Source organism: Etheostoma spectabile, unplaced genomic scaffold (genome assembly GCF_008692095.1).
Source record: "Etheostoma spectabile isolate EspeVRDwgs_2016 unplaced genomic scaffold, UIUC_Espe_1.0 scaffold00019333, whole genome shotgun sequence".
NCBI lineage: Eukaryota > Metazoa > Chordata > Actinopteri > Perciformes > Percidae > Etheostoma > Etheostoma spectabile.
Genome location: NW_022604827.1, coordinates 28,175 through 43,007, shown reverse-complemented (window position 1 = coordinate 43,007; position 14,833 = coordinate 28,175). Strand labels below are relative to the sequence as shown.

Sequence of the window (14,833 nt, the reverse complement as noted above, 5' to 3'; positions counted from 1 at the left end):
GTCGGAGTGACGTGTTATTTATGGATTTGACATCGACCATGTTCAGTACTTTTGGTCAACTGTTGTGTTTTTTAAATGTGCTATAGCAATAAAATTGACATTGACATTGAGGAAAAGGGAAATCAGGTGTTTGACCGCCTCTCCCCGCTCTCTCACCATGTCGTTCTTGTTCTCCAGGAAGATGGAGAGCTTCTTGAGGAAGGAGAGCACCACCAGCAGCAGCTCCTCGTCCTCCCGGTCCAGGAGCTTCACCAGCATGTGGACGATGTTTTTGTTCCGTATCTTCAGCTCGGTGCGGGTGTCCTCCGCCAGGTTCAGCAGCAGACACAGAGACACTGCAGGGACAGAGACAACAGCAGGGTCCTCAGACACCGCCTACCAAGAACTTGGGTCTGGGCCTTGGTCTGGGCCGGGGTGGCCTGGGTCAGGGTCTGGGTCTGGGCCTGGGTCTGGGTCTGGGTCTGGGCCTGGGTCTGGGCCTGGGTCTGGGCCTGGGCCTGGGCCTGGGTCTGGGCCTGGGTCAGGGCCTGGGCCTGGGGCTGTCCCAGGTTTCTGCCTAAAGGAAGTTTTTCCTCACCACTGTTGCTTGCTCCGGAGCAAACTACTAGACCTGTTGGGTCCTTGTAAATTCTGGAGTGTGGTCTAGACCTGCTCTATCTGTAAAGGGTCTGGAGATAACTCTTGTTATGAATTGATACTATAAATAAAATTGACTTGAACAGCATCAGCCCGGGAAACAAGTGCATTCATTTAGCTGCAAATCACTTATAGTCCCCTCGCTCGCTTTTGTTTTGTCCTTTCGGGTTTTATTTTGATTCTCTTGTGCATCTTCAGGTTGCATACCCCACAGTCATCTTCATTACCTACCTACCTACCTACCTACCTACCTACCTACCTACTATCTACCTACCTACCTACCTACCTATCTACCTACCTACCTACTACCTATCTACTACCTACCTACCTACCTACCTACCTACCTACCTACCTATCTACCTACCTACCTACCTACCTACCTACCACCTACCTACCTACCTACCTACCTATCTATCATAGCTCAGGCGAGGAGGACTCTTCCTTCTGCGAGGTTTCTGCATTAAACTGCACACAAAAGGTCTGTGGACTATCCTGAATAACCGGGTCAGGATATCAGGATCGAGACATTGCTGTTGAGTTTTAAAAAAAAAAAAAAAGTATTTTTGGCGCTAAAAGCACAAACAGCCGTGTGCCATCTACTGTAGTTCCATTATTTTGAAGAGAGGACAGACATCTCCACGCACTGGGCAACTCACACAGAAACTATCTAGACTGAAAAATAAGGCTACAGGTAAGAGGGCAAATGTGTATTTTTTAATTTTGGGGTGAACTTTTCCTTTAATCAAACGGAGCTCGAGACACAGTGAGTAGACTGGTGTTAGCTCCTTATTAGTCTAGATCGAGGACATTTCATTCCCAAGATTCTGACGGATGCCCCTCTCATTTCGGCCAGATGTCCGTCTCCTTCCTCCTTTGTGTTTGCATTCTAACCTCCGGTGGATTTCTGAGGACTCAGGTGACCTGGTCCTCAGGTCTCTGCAGGGTAAATCCAGACAGCTAGCTAGACCAGCTGTCCAATCTGAGGACTCAGGTGACCTGGTCCTCAGGTCTCTGCAGGGTAAATCCAGACAGCTAGCCAGACTATCTGTCCAATCTGAGGACTATGGTGACCTGGTCCTCAGGTCTCTGCAGGGTAAATCCAGACAGCTAGCTAGACTACCTGTCCAATCTGAGGACTATGGTTACCAGGTCCTCAGATCTCTGCAGGGTAAACCCAGACAGCTAGCTAGACTATCGGTCCAATCTGAGGACTATGGTTACCTGGTCCTCAGATCTCTGCAGGGTAAATCCAGACAGCTAGCTAGACCATCTGTCCAATCTGAGGACTATGGTTACCTGGTCCTCAGGTCTCTGCAGGGTAAATCCAGACAGCTAGCTAGACTATCTGTCCAATCTGAGGACTATGGTTACCTGGTCCTCAGATCTCTGCAGGGTAAATCCAGACAGCTAGCTAGACCATCTGTCCAATCTGAGGACTATGGTTACCTGGTCCTCAGGTCTCTGCAGGGTAAATCCAGACAGCTAGCTAGACTATCTGTCCAATCTGAGGACTATGGTTACCTGGTCCTCAGATCTCTGCAGGGTAAACCCAGACAGCTAGCTAGACTATCTGTCCAATCTGAGGACTATGGTTACCTGGTCCTCAGGTCTCTGCGGGGTAAATCCAGACAGCTAGCCAGACTATCTGTCCAATCTGAGGACTATGGTTACCTGGTCCTCAGATCTCTGCAGGGTAAACCCAGACAGCTAGCTAGACCATCTGTCCAATCTGAGGACTATGGTTACCTGGTCCTCAGATCTCTGCAGGGTAAATCCAGACAGCTAGCCAGACTATCTGTCCAATCTGAGGACTATGGTTACCTGGTCCTCAGATCTCTGCAGGGTAAATCCAGACAGCTAGCTAGACTATCTGTCCAATCTGAGGACTATGGTTACCTGGTCCTCAGGTCTCTGCAGGGTAAATCCAGACAGCTAGCTAGACCATCTGTCCAATCCGAGTTACCGTTGCACGACAAAAACTACTTCCGAACGTGCACATGTCCCACCAAAAGAAGTTCCTTCCAGAGACTATTTTGCAGTTGCGCCGCACAGGACGACTCTGATTGGTTTAAAGAAAAGCCAATAAACCAGAGCAGGTTTTACTCCCATCCCAGAATGCAGTGTGGACTAGCAACGGTTACCTCTGAGGAGCTGCTCCTGCTTGGTCAGAAGGCTCTGGTACTTCCTGAAAGACTTCTCATGGTCTTTCTTCAGATTTAGGTTCTCGGAGCATTCCTCAGGTGAAATCAAGTCAAGGAACTCAAAGTGTCCACTTATACTGCCTAAAACGTCGGCGTCTATGCTCTGATCCGTTAGCACGTACTTTAGCCCAGAAAATAATCAACTTTAAAGTAGTTTCCGAAGAACTGTGCAACCAAAGATGCTCATTCCAAACCGTCTCCGGTGTGATGTTCATCAGAGATAGCGTTGGAGAAATCTCAGCAAACTGCGATATGAACACCACTATGCAAGGCTGCAGTTTGGAGCAATGGCAGGTTTAGTTGCACTTTATTTGACTGCATTTTTTTTTTAAAGGAATTGTTATTTATTTCATTTCTAACCCTCGTGTTGTCCTTGGGTCAAACTGACCCGTTTCTAAGTGTTTTATATCAGAAATATGGATTCCTTTCAACCAAATTGCCCAAAAGTAACATGGATGATTCCATTTAACATTCTTCAGGTAAAATTAATGATTGCTTTCATTGAATTTTTTGGGTGTTTTATTTAATCTTATAGCATTTTAATTTCTTTTTTTAATGGTCTGAAAACAGGATCCGGACTAAACTTTGACATCTACCCATCTGAGATCCACTCAACATCCTCTGATCTCAACTATTAGTCAAAATAATTCATAATTTCTGTCTTTTTAACTTAAATCGTATGTATAATTTCATATGAATAAGGTTTGTTGGCCATGAATTCCAAGAATAAGTGTAAAACCTGCTATCAATCCAGCTCAGTTTTTTTTTTTTTTTTTTTTTAAAGCGCCAAAAGCTGGAAAAAGTGAGAAATAAATCCGAAATTTCCATTTTGACCTGGAAGGCCAAGTTCATGGTTAACAGGAAGACAAGACAAGGATTAAAGCACTGGTATCGGATCGGTATCTGCCGATACACAGGTTCGGAAACTGGAAAGAAAAAATGGCATCGGTACATCTCCAAACTATCTCCAAGACTACTGTGCTCACATCTATCTTATTTGGTAGAAGCTGTAAAACCTGTTGGTTGACTCTTAATAAAAAGGATATAGGCCTTCTTCTTCTTCTGTAGTTCGTCTTGCCAGAGGTCGTACCTCTTCAGCTCGTGCTCGATGATATTCATGCACAGGGCCCCGATCTTAAAATGAGAGACCAGGCCGTGGAACTGGGAGAAGCTAGGAGAGAATTAAGGGAGGGAGGGAGAGAGAAAAAGACCTCCATTTATCCAAAAGTGTATTTTCAAAACCTGAAAAAAAAAAGAGGATTGAGGATTCCAGCTGGGAGTCGTCATTAAAGTGACCTGATCCGTCACCCCTGAAGTAGTTTGCAGAGTAAACTATCAAAGTCAAAACACACTCAGTCAAACAGCGAGTCCCGGTCCGACTTATAATCAGCTCGGGTTGAACCGGATCGCCGTGCAAACGGCGTAGCGTGGAGATGGCCGCGAGCCAAGAGTGACGATCAGTTTTCAGACGTGCACGTCCTCTCGCAGCCCGAATCAGCTCTGACAGACGTTTATGTATTATTCTAGCGAGGGCTAATTTTAGGGGTTTCCTAACCCCCCAGTTGGAGAAGGAAACTTCAGGACTAGGTACGCTGCCAAAGGCGGAGGACTACTGGAAGAAAAGGGGCGAGCAGAGTGCTGTTAAAGATGTGAAATGTTTCCAATGCACTAATCTAAGTGCGTTTGTGTATTGAAAAATACATAAAATATACCTAATGTGGACGTACTTAATACTGTGTGCTATTTATGTGGATTTGGGTCGTGGAACGTGTCCACACAGTGACGCTTCCCAGCATTGGACACATGATGGACTACCCACTGGTAGTTATCAGTTTCTCCAACTCAAAAAGTTCAGCAAAATGTGTTAGTGTATGTAGTTGTTTAATCTGTCTTCATTTCAGATCGACATTGGTCAGTTTAATAAGGTTTTGGGGAGTTTTTGAGAGGCAGCCAGTCAAGCTGGACATGCGTGCTTTACAAAGGTTTGACCCAGAAAAAGAAATGGTCAACACAACACGAGGGTTAACAGAGAAACACAGAAGACAAAGGCCCCTGCATGACATGACCCTAATTAATTAAGAGTTAGCATACGTAGGCGAATCAAAACAGGCAATGAAGAACATGTACTGTTTGTGTCTCAGACGTTGTTAGGTCACTAAGGGTTCCTATGCAGAACCGATAAAAGACCTGAAGTAGGAGCTGAAAGAGTCACAGGAAGTGCGGTCAGAGGACCTTAATAATCCCCCATATTGGTTCCAGTCGGACCACAAGAAAAAAGGGTTCTAGGAACTGCAAAAACGCCTCCAGTCGGAAAGCGTCTATTCATACATTCACACTCCGATGGCGCAGCATTGGGAGCAATAAGAGTCTTACTAAGGACACTTATTTTATGGATAAAAGTTCAGAAAAATGTGTCTCTGAAGACATTTTACACGGACAAATAAGCTAGTGTATGTAGCTGTTTAATCTGTTTTCATTTGAGATCGACATCAGTCAGTTTAAGTACGTTTTTGAGAGGCGGCAAGTCGAGTTGGACGTCCTTGATTTGCATAAAGTAGCCTGGATTCAACTTTATGCAAATGAGGCGCGGCCTCCTCAACTCTCTAAAGTCTCTGTAAGGTCCCCGCGACGCTGCAGGAATACTAATGTGAACTGCGGTACCTGGAGAAGCAGAAGAAGACATGGATGATGGTCGTTGCCAGGTCGACGCTCTGCTTCCAGTCCTCCCTCAATACTCTGGCCAGGGCTCCGAGGGCCGTCTCTGACCACGCACACACACACGCACACGCACACGCACACGCACACGCACACACACACGCACACGCACACGCACACACACACACACACACACAGAGAGAAAAGGTCAGACCAAAGGAAGCAGGACAGGAACGAAGGACTACAGCTGAGAAAGAGAAGCCAAATGCAAAGCGTCTGTGTGTGGAATCCGATCAGCGTCCGACCGAGCGGAGAGCGGTGTGTGTGTGGAGAGCGGTGTGTGTGTGGAGAGCGGTGTGTGTGTGGAGAGCGGTGTGTGTGGAGAGCGGTGTGTGTGGAGAGCGGTGTGTGTGGAGAGCGGTGTGTGTGGAGAGCGGTGTGTGTGGAGAGCGGTGTGTGTGTGGAGAGCGCGGTGTGTGTGGAGAGCGGTGTGTGTGTGGAGGTTGATTTGAAGAAGCGTGGGGGGGGGGGGAATGCGATGAGGTCGAAGGCTCCGGAGGATTTTGAGCTATCGGTGCTTCTCTGCTCAGAGACGTGGCGTCCCAGGGTTCCTCTCCGCTTTCCGCGCTGACCCCGGGGCCTCCGGGTTCACACGAACGCTCGGCTCTTATCAAAGCGGGACCGGTTCACGCGGTGCTGCAGACGGAGTGGGCCGACGACGGGTTGTGACAGATACAAATGAGGCGGTGCCGTCTCCCCCGCGGCTGCAGAAGATGCCGGCTCCGTGCTGTTGTGGAAGAAACAGCCCGGTCGTCACGGGAGGGAGCAGAACCGAAGCCGAGCTTTTTGTTTTCCTTAAAAAGGGGAACACAGGGGACGAGCTGATGAGAGCCAACGGACACTCAAAACAATATTCTGTCAAAAAAAAAAAAATCACTTTCTGTCCAAATGCAGTTTTAGTTTAAGAATCTGAAATGTGCCTAAGGTTTGCACTTTTGTCACTTGTGAACTTTAGCCATTTGATCCACTTAAACAGGAAAAATATTATTTTAATAATATGTTATTAGCATGATAGTTTATCCTTGACATTCCCAACACACATGGACACACACAGTTAACATTCTAACACTTGTTTTTATATTAGAGAATATGTGACATGCACCTACAACACCAAAAAAAATTCCTTGTACGTGTAAAAAACTAAAAATTGATGACATGTTTCTAAAAAACTTCAAATAAATTTTTTTGGACAGTATCACAATCCCACATAATATGTAGGTATGACCCTTTATCAGATGTTTTTTCTGGTTTCTGTCCCACTCTCCACATCCTACTAGGAGTCCAACGATACCTGCGTACTGTTTTAAGCGGAGTTAATTTAAGTGAGACATTTTTAGAGATCAACTGAGCTCTTCTTCATTCCTCCTCAGTTATATCACATCTTAGATCCATGGCCCTGCCACACAAAACCGTTCAAACTTGCATTTTTTGAAATACGTTAGGTCCATGTGTGTTTGTGTTATGTGGTGAATGTGAAAATCTGTCAGCTCTAGCCACTGAAAAGAAACAGGAGGAGAAGTCAGGCCAATCACAACAGCTGGTCAGTGTGACATCATGCTGCCTGAGCTCATTACTATTCATGAGCTGGGTAAAAGATGCTGATGGCCATGCTCTCATTGGCTAGCAGTAAGCCAATCAGCTTAAAAACAAGGTAACGAAGTTACAGCGTGGAGCTTCAGACTTTCAAGCATGGGTGGGTTAGATCTGTTCTGGATCAGGGATCAGGGATCAAACCACCAACCATCCGATTGGTAGGAAACCACTCGGTGAAGTTAACTGTCCCGACCAGGACGCGGGTGTTACCAGCAGGTAACCTCTGTATGAGTAGCGGTGTAATTAGCGAGATAACGTCGAGCGAGCCGGATATTACGGCGACTTAGGACCCCGACTGGGTGCTGCAGGACTTTGTTATTGAACTTCGGCGAGCAGAGGAAGGTACCGTTCTGTGTGAGCTCCTCCAGGTTGTCGGGGTTGCGAGCCAGGTGGAGGATGAGCGTGGCTCCTCTGATCTTCTCCTGGACGTCCTCGTACAGCAGCTCCACGTACTCACTGATGCTGCTGATGCTCGCCTCCTCGTCCAGCTGGGGGGGGGGGTAACACAGGTCAAACCAATGGGAAAAGGTCATCAGAAATGAATATATAGACACACACACACACACACACACACACACACACACACACACACACACACAGAGAGTACTGTTTACTGTGCCTTAGAGTTCATTCATCGATTAGTTAGTCCACTATTCTATTAATCGGTTTAAGTCAAAATTCTCTGGGTCCAGCTTGTTAAATGTGAATATTTTCTAGTTTATTGTCTCCTCTGTGACAGTAAACCGAATATATTTGGGTTGTGGACAAAAGAAGACATTTGAGGATGTTGTCTTGGGCATCTAAAGACAACAACTCATCCATTATCCATCCACTATGTAGGTAGGTAGATAGATAGATAGATAGATAGATAGATAGATAGATAGATAGATAGATAGATAGATAGATAGATAGATAGATAGATATTGATCCCAAAATAAATGTGGTGTTACAGCAGCAAACATACATCAGTCACACAGCACAGAATATAAATATAAATGAAATACTAGGACTCAATATACATAATAAACAAATACTGCACATTTCCACACTCCTTGTATTTCTTTTTTTGTATTTCTACTCTGATATTTATAGACTTTGTGCAGCTGTAACACAGAATTTCCCTTATTTCTGTATAAGGGAAATTTATCAGTATTTATTAATCAGTATTTCTGATTGTGGTTAATTCAGAGAATAATCCATAATGGGAATAACAGTTTTATGCCGCCCTGCTGGACCTGGTCCTACCTCCATCCCAGCGTACGGGGTGAAGTCTCGAGGCGAGATGCGTTTCTTCTCCTGGTTGTCTGTGAAAATCAACACTCAGCATTAAAAAAAAGGCAAATTCCTGTGACCTTGAGGAATGCTTTTAACCCCGAATATCACAACGTCAGTAAAGTGTAAATATGTGTGTGTATATGCATCTGTGTCCATGATGTGTAAATACTAACGTGTAAATAACTGAAGCATAAGATTTACTAAAGGATAAAAGTAGAGAAAGGGGGGTCGGACCTGATAAGTTGTTTATCAACTTCTTCCTGCTCCATTTGAACGTGGGAAATTTTTTATTTTGTTCGAATGACTTTCAATTTTGGAAGACTGTGCTAAGAAGAACACACATCCTTATTTATCTGTCATTTTAATTATACATGTATGCATTAATGCATGTATATACATCTTTTATTCTAATGTTGTTGTTGTTGTTGTTTTTTACATGTTCAAATAAACTATTCAACTAAACTAAAACAGGTTCCCGATGAACTCTTGAATACCATTTGAATGTTTGCGGTTTTGCAGATAGAAGAGCAGCTGCTCCACCTCGTGGAGCTTGGACGGGTGGATGAGCCGGCACTCCTCCACCACCTTCCGGGCCAAAGACGACGTGTCCGTCTGGGCGTTCAGGCTTTTCAGGCGAATGCTGGAGGACAAGCATACAGATCACAGCTTTATGAGAGAGAGAGAGAGAGAGAAAGAAAGAAAGAAAGAAAGAAAGATATCCAGATAGATAGATAGATAGATAGATAGATAGATAGATAGATAGATAGATAGATAGATAGATAGATAGATATGTAGATAGATAGATATGTAGATAGATAGATAGATAGATAGATAGATAGATAGATAGATAGATAGATATGCAGATAGATAGATAGATAGATAGATAGATATGCAGATAGATAGATAGATAGATATCCAGATATCCAGATAGATAGATAGATAGATAGATAGATATGTAGATAGATAGATAGATAGATAGATAGATAGATAGATAGATAGATAGATAGATATGTAGATAGATAGATAGATAGATAGATAGATATGTAGATAGATAGATAGATAGATAGATAGATATGTAGATAGATAGATAGATAGATAGATAGATAGATATGTAGATAGATAGATAGATAGATAGATAGATAGATAGATAGATAGATAGATAGATATGCAGATAGATAGATAGATAGATAGATAGATATCAGATATCCAGATAGATAGATAGATAGATAGATAGATAGATAGATAGATAGATAGATAGATAGATATGTAGATAGATAGATAGATATGTAGATAGATAGATAGATATGCAGATAGATAGATAGATAGATATGCAGATAGATAGATAGATAGATATGCAGATAGATAGATAGATAGATAGATAGATAGATATGTAGATAGATAGATAGATAGATAGATAGATAGATAGATAGATAGATAGATATGTAGATAGATAGATAGATATGTAGATAGATAGATAGATATGCAGATAGATAGATAGATAGATATGCAGATAGATAGATAGATAGATATGCAGATAGATAGATAGATAGATAGATAGATAGATATGTAGATAGATAGATAGATAGATAGATAGATAGATAGATAGATAGATAGATAGATATGTAGATAGATGGATAGATATCCAGATAGATAGATAGATAAATAGATATCCAGATAGATAGATAGATAGATAGATAGATAGATAGATAGATATGCAGATAGATAGATAGATAGATATGCAGATAGATAGATAGATAGATAGATAGATAGATATGTAGATAGATAGATAGATAGATAGATAGATAGATAGATAGATATCCAGATAGATAGATAGATAGATAGATAGATAGATAGATAGATAGATAGATAGATAGATAGATAGATAGATATCCAGATAGATAGATAGATAGATAGATAGATAGATAGATAGATAGATAGATAGATAGATAGATAGATAGATAGATAGATAGATAGATAGATAGATAGATATGTAGATAGATAGATAGATAGATAGATAGATAGATAGATAGATAGATAGATAGATAGATAGATAGATAGATAGATATGTAGATAGATAGATAGATAGATAGATAGATAGATAGATAGATATGTAGATAGATAGATAGATATGTAGATAGATAGATAGATAGATAGATAGATATGTAGATAGATAGATAGATAGATAGATAGATAGATAGATAGATAGATAGATAGATAGATAGATAGATAGATAGATATCCAGATAGATAGATAGATAGATAGATAGATAGATAGATAGATAGATAGATAGATAGATAGATATCCAGACAGATATATAGATAGATAGATAGATAGATAGATAGATAGATAGATAGATAGATAGATAGATAGATAGATAGATAGATATCCAGACAGATATATAGATAGATAGATAGATAGATAGATAGATATTGAGCCCAAGAAAAATGGGAAATTACGGTGTTCCAGGAGCACATGTCCATCAGTCACACAACACAGAATATAAATATAAATGAGATACTAGGAAAAAATATACATACATACAATATACATGAAATAATATTAATAATAGGAATAAAATGAAGCAACAACTATTTGAATATATACACAGGATGGGAAAACCAAAATGTGCAACTGCTTAAATAATATGCTAAAATGTTTGCTAAATGTAAATTAACCAATGGTGCAGGTTGCAGTAGAGCACCTGGTTCTCAGACGTACGGCATACAATGAAATCAAGATACATAAACAGACATAATCCAGTGTTTCCCTAGCTTTATAAAAGACTACGGTGCATGTATTTGGCGCTTTGTTTTTCAATTTAAGAAAAAAGAAGCAGTTTGAAGCATTTTGCACAGCAGCAATAACAGTGACAACAAAGATAATGAAACAGTGACTACAAAATCCACCCGAGTTTAAGATTACAACACACGGAAAGAGGAAGAAAGCAAGTATCGGCGTAAGACAAGGGTCCGGCACAATTTCCTGTGGTCGAGGACATAAGATAAGATAGAATAAATAAATGCGGTTTTCAACAGCAAAGATAAGAGCTGAGACAGATAAATGCACAAATATATCGACTAGTTGTCGACTAATTAATCGCCAACCGTTCGGTTTGAGGTCAGACTTCATTGCACTCAGGCCTCTGTATTGTTTCTGTTCAGAGTGTGTATATATTGTGTGTATATTGTGCATTTATTAGTGTGTATATATTAGTATTAGTTAGCACATTGTGAGCAACGATGCTCCAAAGAAAAATTCCTCGTATGTGTCCTCGTATCTGGCAAATAAAGCTGGTTCTGACTCTGATTTTATGTCAGCTTGTTAAATGTTATGTGAATGTTGTCTTGACTGTTATGTTTGTCTGTGACCTAACTGTTAAAATATGTCTTGTCTCCACCGTGGGATAGAGGGAAACGCAATTTCGATCTCTTTGTGTGTCTTGACATAAATGTGACAATGTTCTAGTTTCTTCTTTTCTCTGAGCCAGTCAGCTGAACATCTCTGACTTGTGGACAGAACGAGACATTTGAGGACGTCATCTTGGGCTTTTTGGGAAACACTGATCCACATTTTTCCGTATTTTCTGACATTTCCGAGACCAAACTACTATCATCTATTCATCCAGGAGGAAATAACCCACATAATCGTCAGTTGCAGCGCTGCAGTTGGAAGACACTCACATTTTCTGACACTCCTTGCGTTCTCCGACCACGGGGTTCCCCAGCTCCCCCAGGACGGTGGCCTCCACCTCGTACTGGACCACCAGCGCCCTCTCGGTGGGGTGGACGTCTATACTGCAGCCCTTCACTCTCCTGTGGGTCACACACAGGCACAAAGTCAGCAAAACTAAGACATTATAACCAACAGTTTATTTCATTTCTTTCAGCCATTATTAACGTAGGGTGACCATTTATATTGATATCTGACTTTCTTCCTATCGCCCAGCCCTAATAACACAATAATATACATAATTCTGCATGTACTGTACATAGTGAGTACTTTTGGTACTTTAGAGTAGATGTAAATGCTGCAGGGCTGTGGTACTCGAGTCCGGTCTTGGACTCGAGTCCGGGTTCGAGACCGTTGGTCCCGTCTTGGTCGTTGGTCTTGGACTTGACTAGTCCTGGTCTTGGACTTGTCTTGGACGCAAACCTTTTTGGACTCGGTCTTGTCTTGGACTTGACTAGTCCTGGTCTTGGACTTGTCTTGGACTCGACTTGACTCCGACTCAAACCATTTTGGACTCTGTCTTCTCTTGGACTTGACTAGTCCTGGTCTTGGACTTGTCTTGGACTCGACTTGACTCAGACTCAAACCATTTTGGACTCTGTCTTGTCTTGGACTTGACTAGTTCTGGTCTTGGACTTGTCTTGGACTCGACTTGACTCAGACTCAAACCATTTTGGACTCTGTCTTGTCTTGGACTTGACTAGTCCTGGTCTTGGACTTGTCTTGGACTCGACTTGACTCGGACGCAAACCTTTTTGGACTCGGTCTTGTCTTGGACTTGACTAGTCCTGGTCTTGGACTTGTCTTGGACTCGACTTGACTCGGACGCGAACCTTTTTGGACTCGGTCTTGTCTTGGACTTGACTAGTCCTGGTCTTGGACTTGTCTTGGACTCGACTTGACTCGGACGCGAACATTTTTGGACTCTGTCTTGTCTTGGACTCGACTAGTCCTGGTCTTGGACTCGACTAAGGTGGTCTTGGCTACAGCCCTGAAATTCGGATACTTTTCAGACTTTTAGCAGAGTGTTTATACACTGTGGTATTAGTACATTTATCTGAATACTTTATTAGCTTCATTTGCTTCCTAATATGTAAATTGATGGTGGCGGGTGTTTTTTTTTTAACCCTCATAGTGATAAATAATCTATTTTTTCTGAATGTAACCCACCGTAACGTTACCCAGACGTACCATTACAGTTCAAATAACTAAATTTAGCTGCTTTAGACCGGTCGTAATTACACAAAAAGACATTAAAATGAACGTTTGTAGCATAGCAGTCAGTTAGCAGCCAGTTAGCTTCAGCTAGCTTCAGTTAGCTTTACTGTCGCTACTTTAAACGGCCCGTCACGTGACTAATCAACCAATCAATGAAGAGCTGAGCATCAAGCTAAAGCTAACGCTAACTGGTTTCTGTTCGCTACTAACGGACACAAACCGTTACCTTTTCAAATACAGCGGGTCTCCAGCTTGTAAAGGGTCCATTTTAGATGAGAAAGAAGGACAGACAGCCTTAAATATGTCCTCCGTCTGTCTTAAACTAGAGCAGTTAACGCTGAGGAAGACACGGCGGGTGTTGTTGGTCTTCGCAGCTGGTTGCCATGGATGTTTTAGCTTGTTGCCAGGGAAGCAGCAGCGACTCAATGTCCGGCATGCACTGCGGGTAAAGTGAGTTAGCGCTGCTGCCCCCTGTCGGCCCGGAGGAGAAATAGATAGATAGATAGATAGATAGATTTAGTTGACTAAAAAGAGGAATAAAAAAATCATCGTTTGGAAATTTATCGTAATGCCTTAATTAAAAAAATTAAGAAAAATCCGACCTTTAAGGACACCAATTTTCTTTGTGAATGAATAATGTTTCATGAATAAATAAATGTTCTTCCCAAAATACAGGGGGCATAAGTATACACCCCCCTATGTTAAAATACAGGGGCATAAGTATACACCCCCCTATGTTAAAATACAGGGGGCATAAGTATACACCCCCTATGTTAAAATACAGGGGGCATAAGTATACACCCCCCTATGTTAAAATACAGGGGCATAAGTACACCCCCCTATGTTAAAATACAGGGGTATAAGTATACACCCCCTATGTTAAAATACTGGGGGCATAAGTATACACCCCCCTATGTTAAAATACAGGGGGCATAAGTATACACCCCCCTATGTTAAAATACAGGGACATAAGTATACACCCCCCTATGTTAAAATACAGGGGCATAAGTATACACACCCCTATGTTAAAATACAGGGACATAAGTATACACCCCCCTATGTTAAAATACAGGGGGCATAAGTATACACCCCCCTATGTTAAAATACAGGGACATAAGTATACACCCCCCTATGTTAAAATACAGGGGCATAAGTATACACCCCCTATGTTAAAATACAGGGGCATAAGTATACACCCCCCTATGTTAAAATACAGGGGGCATAAGTATACACCCCCCTATGTTAAAATACAGGGGGCATAAGTATACACCCCCCTATGTTAAAATACAGGGGGCATAAGTATACACCCCCCTATGTTAAATTCCCATAGAGGCATATTTTTATTATTAAAGGCCAGTTATTACATGGATCACGACACTATGCATCCTGATAAAGTTCCCTTGGAATTAAAAATTAAAATTCCCTGTGTCCCTTCCCTTCAGAGACTCCCCATTTTGTCAACTTCA

The 14,833-nt window shown here is 42.1% G+C and overlaps 1 protein-coding gene across 1 annotated transcript; it reads right to left on the bottom strand.

Moving 5' to 3' along the window:
* Positions 1–156: 156 nt before the first annotated feature.
* Positions 157–13,789, bottom strand: LOC116684598 (kinesin-associated protein 3; the record flags this gene model as incomplete). Its single annotated transcript, XM_032510125.1, is given in 9 exon segments — positions 157–335; positions 2,778–2,876; positions 3,884–4,008; positions 5,499–5,598; positions 7,492–7,633; positions 8,391–8,449; positions 8,915–9,060; positions 12,101–12,232; positions 13,594–13,789. Coding segments are annotated over 9 exon segments (1,023 nt in total), but the record flags the coding sequence as incomplete, so codon positions are not given.
* Positions 13,790–14,833: the final 1,044 nt, after the last annotated feature.